The 5,646-nt window shown below is 35.2% G+C and overlaps 1 protein-coding gene across 1 annotated transcript in view; it reads left to right on the top strand.

Annotated features, from left to right (window-relative positions):
- Positions 1-5,646, top strand: part of PSMA2 (proteasome (prosome, macropain) subunit, alpha type, 2) — a 13,715-nt gene that overhangs the window by 3,705 nt on the left and 4,364 nt on the right. Inside the window, exons 2-5 of the mRNA XM_008589439.1 lie at positions 1,678-1,754; positions 2,509-2,641; positions 4,268-4,390; positions 5,116-5,197. Coding sequence (XP_008587661.1) covers positions 1,678-1,754; positions 2,509-2,641; positions 4,268-4,390; positions 5,116-5,197 — 415 coding nt within the window. The remainder of the gene's footprint in view (positions 1-1,677; positions 1,755-2,508; positions 2,642-4,267; positions 4,391-5,115; positions 5,198-5,646) is intronic.

Raw genomic sequence — 5,646 nt, 5'->3', positions numbered from 1 at the left:
CTAAGATTATCTTTTCAGTAGTAGATTGGAGGTATGCTGTGTTACTTTGGACAAATTACTTCCATTCAAGGACTTTATAAGAAAAGGTTGGTTTGTGATATTTATGATGATTCTAACTCAACAAGTAGATTGAAATAAAGTATGGCCTAAAAGGTCAGTTTGGGACTAGTACTTGGCTACCAAATCCATGGAACCAGGTTTGTTAAGCATAACTTTCTAATGTCTCCTAGAAGTAATTTTTTGTTATATAGATAACATTTTGTTGTTAGTGATATCTAGATCTTATATTTTAGATCATGTGTACTTCTAAATGCCCCCCATGTGAAATAAAGTTTAGCCTAATTTTTTAATTAAATGACGGTTGGCCTTATTCTGCTCAAGTTGACTAATTTTGCTGAGAGTCCTTAAGCTGCTGCCTGTGTTCCTTAAATTGGTGTAGATGTGTTTCAGTCAGTCAAATGATTGTGTATTCCTGTTACTAGAGTATGTGTTGGAATCCTGACAGAATGGAACTTATACTTTGTTGAGGAAGACAAATACTGTAAAAAAAATTCAAGTATGATGAATCTTAGTCTAAGAGGAAGTACTGGACACTGTAGACATGAGTGTATGGGGAGTAATTCTAGTCTGAGAGGTCAGAGCAGCTTCCCTGAGGACATGACATTTCTACTAAAGAAGGATGGCCTGGAAGTTTACCGGGCAATAGAGAAATGCATTTCAGAGAGAGGGATTAGCTTGTCAAAGGGGTTTTTGAAGTCTAAGAGTAGTCTTTGTGTCTGGAGCAAGGTGGGATGGTGTGAGTTGAGACGAGTGACAAAGGGAATTGTATGAAGAGGAAACAAATGGGCTGAAACCTAAGATTATCTTTTCAGTAGTAGATTGGAGGTATGCTGTGTTACTTTGGACAAATTACTTCCATTCAAGGACTTTATAAGAAAAGGTTGGTTTGTGATATTTATGATGATTCTAACTCAACAAGTAGATTGAAATAAAGTATGGCCTAAAAAGTCAGTTTGGGACTAGTACTTGGCTACCAAATCCATGGAACCAGGTTTGTTAAGCATAGCTTTCTAATGTCTCCTAGAAGTAATTTTTTGTTATATAGATAACATTTTGTTGTGAGTGATATCTAGATCTTATATTTTAGATCATGTGTACTTCTAAATGCCCCCCATGTGAAATATGTGCTGCCCTTTGATTTTTTACAGACACATATATATGTTCTTAATAATATTCTATTCAGTGTTTGCTTATTGCTAATTTTGTGCCAGAAATTTTTATAGGCATCACTTTATTTAATGATCATCATTACATCCCTTGAAATAATTAACTACTGTAGTACTGTTACACTCATTTTACAGATGAGAAAACAGACACAGAAATATTAAGTGACTTGGCCCAAGTCACAAGGTTGATAAGTGGTGAAAAGAGTAGTGATGCTGCTTTAAGAAGCAGACAAAAAACAGAGGAAAGAGAAATTAGTGCTTCATTATGACTATGTTCAGATCGTCTTGTAAATTTAGTTTCTGTACAGCTTCATGCTAGATTTCAGAGGCCAGCCATTCCCTGGGGTTTGATTGATGGGGTTTGACCTGTATATCTATTCTCTCTCAGAGATGTTTCTTCAATAAATATTTGAGAATATGTGAACTTAACAAATAACTGTTTCTTTTTAAGCCCGTCTGGTAAACTTGTCCAAATTGAATATGCTTTGGCTGCTGTAGCTGGAGGAGCCCCTTCAGTGGGAATTAAAGGTAATTAAATGCTTCATTCATTTCAGATGCCTGCTAATAATTATCCTAATTTGGGGGAGTTCATTAGTAATTAATTCATAAATAAATATCTGTGGCAGCATAATTTTTAACAGTTCTTTTTGTTAATTTACAGTGTTTAGAAGTTTAAAGAAAATAGCAATAAGCCTATGGAAGTGATTAAAATATTTTTCTAAAGTAAACATAGCACCTTTATCTGTTAGTTGTGATAACCCACAAATAGGCTTTCCCATTCAGAACACTGAGTTTTCTTTTCTTTTTCCACTGATTATTTCAGTGCTGTCTGGAAGTTTTTATCCTTCCTATAATTTACAAAAAGTTAAGTATAAAACATAATCTAAAGATATTATAATTGTTTCATAACCTAGTACCCTTCAAAACAAGTCTATACCATTTGTTTTACATTTCATGTTATAAAAACAGTAGACCAAGAAGGCAGAAATCCATTATTTTAAAACATGTAAACTCTCAGGTATCCTAGAGTAGTTTAAGAAAGGTTGTGTTCATCCTTTAGTTGTAGGGATTTTTTTTTTCGTGCAGTATAAATGACCAATGAGGGAAAAATTGATTTACCATTTCTTAGGTAATTTTGACATAGGAATCTAGAAGAAAATGTTTTATAAATTAAAGGAAATAACAAAGGGTTTTGAATTTAATGCATTCATAATTAGAAAGCTGTTGAAATAGAGTCTTTAAATGATTAAACATCCAGGTCTTTTGTTTTTTTCTTTTTAAGCTGCAAATGGTGTGGTATTGGCAACTGAGAAGAAACAGAAGTCCATTCTGTATGATGAGCGAAGTGTACACAAAGTGGAACCAATCACCAAGCATATAGGTCTGGTGTATAGTGGCATGGGCCCAGATTACAGGTGCTTTTACTATGTATAGTTTTTCTTACCATCTCATGAATTCAATGTAATCTATAATTTGAGGAGAAAAATCAAGGGATGTTTTCTTTTAATCTTCCAACTCCTTTCTTTTGTGCTTTGTTGAGTAACAGCAGCCTCACTGACAGCTGATTTTAGTTTGCCTGTGTGGGTTACTTTAAGGAGAATAACTTAACACTACTTAGTTGTAAAAGAGGAGATAGATGTAGTACTTACTCCTCTTATTTCTAATCGCTATCCCTCTTCTACTATCCAAGGACTGGATTTGAAGGCTTTGGTGTTCTCTAATGCAATTTAAAGATGATAAAAGCAATACATTTTATAATAATAATCAACTGTATTTTAAAAAGTATCATTATCCAGAGTTAACCTCATTACCTTTATTTCTGTTCTTAGCAAAAGGACAAAATTCTCAAAGGCCTTTGAAGCTACTGAATGTGGCAGTCAGCCAGGATCCAGATACTCAAATAATCACTCCCTTTATATTTCACAGGAAAAGAGAGAATAATCCTGTTAAATCAGGATACCAGCAAGTTGAAAGAGACTGATGGCATTCTGTGCTTGTCATTTACAGAGTATTACTTTATTACTCGCGATTTTGTAGAGGAAAATAGGTAGAACAAAATTTCACTTTAATTAGTCAGAAAAAGCAGCAAGGCCCCTGGAATGTGATGAGGCTTCACCACAGTGGATCCTGTTTCCTCTGAACAGAGGGAATACTGCAGTGTGCTGCCACTGTTGCAGCAAGCAGAGGGACAGGCGTGTGTGTCGTACAGAGGGGTAATGTGCATATTTCAGATCAGTACTGTGTGAGTAGGTAAAGATAAATCCTGTTTGTCTTGCTAATATGTTTTTTCTTTTCTTTTTTTTTTAAAAGATGACCGGTAAGGGGATCTTAACCTTTGACTTGGTGTTGTCAGCACCACGCTCACCCAGTGAGCCAATTGGCCATCCCTATGTGGGATCCCAACCGGTGGCCTTGGTGTTACCAGCACTGCACTCTCCCGAGTGAGCCACGGGCCGGCCCTTGCTAATATGTTTGATTGTTATATGGTATATTCTTAATATCTTTTGACATTTCAGAAGATACAGTTATAGTTTTTTACTGTTTCTTAATCTCTGAAGTGCAGTCAAAGAGATTAAGGCAGTCTACGGAAGAGACTGAGGCAGAGTGAGAAAAATATTTGTAGAATTGTGTGTTCATGTGTACCTGTATGTGTGTCTTGGCTAGTAGGAGACATAAAAAGACAGGTGGCTGTTCTCGAGTAAGGGGACAATCTTAAAGAAGATGTGGAGGGAGAAAGCTCTCATTTTATACATGAAATCTGTTACTTTTTAGCCGAATGGTGCCCTAGTCTGTAAGTTTCTTCCTTTTGCCTTGTTCTTCTCTGTCTCCTCTCATTCAGCCCCTCTGTGATACTCTAATATTTTGTTTTAGATCAGCTAGATTCAGATGTAAGAATAAGACTGGCCTTGAGCTAATAGCTACTATTAAAGAGAGACATGTTAAATTTACGCCGTAGATATATGCCTATAGAAGGAGAATGAGTCTTTACGTAATAGAGCTTCTTAATTTTTATTAAATCTTATTTCTTCCTTGTTCGTTAGAGTGCTTGTACACAGAGCTCGAAAACTAGCTCAGCAGTACTACCTTGTTTACCAAGAACCCATTCCTACAGCTCAGCTGGTGCAGAGAGTAGCTTCTGTGATGCAAGAGTACACCCAGTCAGGGTGAGTCACTTTTGTTACTTGAAGTGTGCCATGAATTACAAAAAAAAGAGTCATTTTAAAGGAGTAAATATCTGAATAGAGGGGGATTTACTAGTCCTGTGTTTGCTAAATAAATGGAGAAAACCATCTGATGAATGTTTCTGATCTTAACTGGTTCTGGAATATTAAGTAAAAAGTGTGAATGTTTTCTTCTTCAAATAACAGCAGAAAGGAGCTTCTAGATATACAAAGTCCTTTTACCAGTGACTAAAACACTTCTTTATGGGCAGACAATCGTTGCTACTTCCAAATTTATCTTTCCAACCAGAAATGATTGTAAACACATGATGAGAGCAGTAGCTCTTTGCCACATTTGTATTCATTAATTCCAATGTTCTTAAGTTTGGGTGTGGATAAGACAGTATAAAGTTGTTGATATGTAAACCCAGTGGAAAATGCTGCATTAGTTGAAAGTTGTCATTTTGTAAGGATGCTAAATGTTACTCCACACTTACTAACCTTAGTGTCTTTAGGTGTCACTACATTTAATCCAAAATTGTCTTACTCCTGTTTCTCACTACCATAAAGAGAATTATTTTTGACTTGATTCGGTCAGAAAGGTGTTAAATGCTTTTTAAGGAACTTAAAAGATAAATTGCTTTACTTGAGAATATTGATAAATTCTTACTTGAGGATGACATCAACACCATGAGGATACCAAGTAATTTTCATTTTCTTTTCCGCAGTGGTGTTCGTCCATTTGGAGTTTCTTTACTTATTTGTGGTTGGAATGAGGGACGACCATATTTATTTCAGTCAGATCCATCTGTAAGTATCATCAGATGTATTTGAGGGGTTTGTTTAAAGTGCTCTTTGAATATCTAATAGATAAAAATAGAAGCCATAAAAACTATTCTTTTTCTCATTTGGGCTTTAGAAAATGAAGTAGTGCATATTTGTTTGCACACCTAAAATCTTGGTAATTCAGTCTTCTGATAAGCTACTTTAGTTCTGCCCTCTGTTCTTCTGTCATGTTTATTAACTTCGCATACTTGAATGATTTGTTGAAATGATTGCTATCAAATTTCTTTAAATCTATAGAATTCTTTTATTTTGGAAAATACTGTAATGATATGGATCTGGAGGACAGTGCTGTAATTTTTTCATCAGTTTAATCTTGGGCTTGACTTGAGTGTGATTCTTCAGCAAAAACATAGATCTAACATCTTGAATTCAGTGTTTTGCAAAGTAATTGTGTAATATCTTGGGTGAATTTT

This window comes from Galeopterus variegatus, unplaced genomic scaffold (assembly GCF_000696425.1).
Source record: "Galeopterus variegatus unplaced genomic scaffold, G_variegatus-3.0.2 Scaffold5447, whole genome shotgun sequence".
NCBI classification, from domain to species: Eukaryota; Metazoa; Chordata; class Mammalia; order Dermoptera; family Cynocephalidae; genus Galeopterus; species Galeopterus variegatus.
Note: the sequence above shows the minus strand (reverse complement) of the source record. Positions and strands in the feature narration are given on the sequence as shown.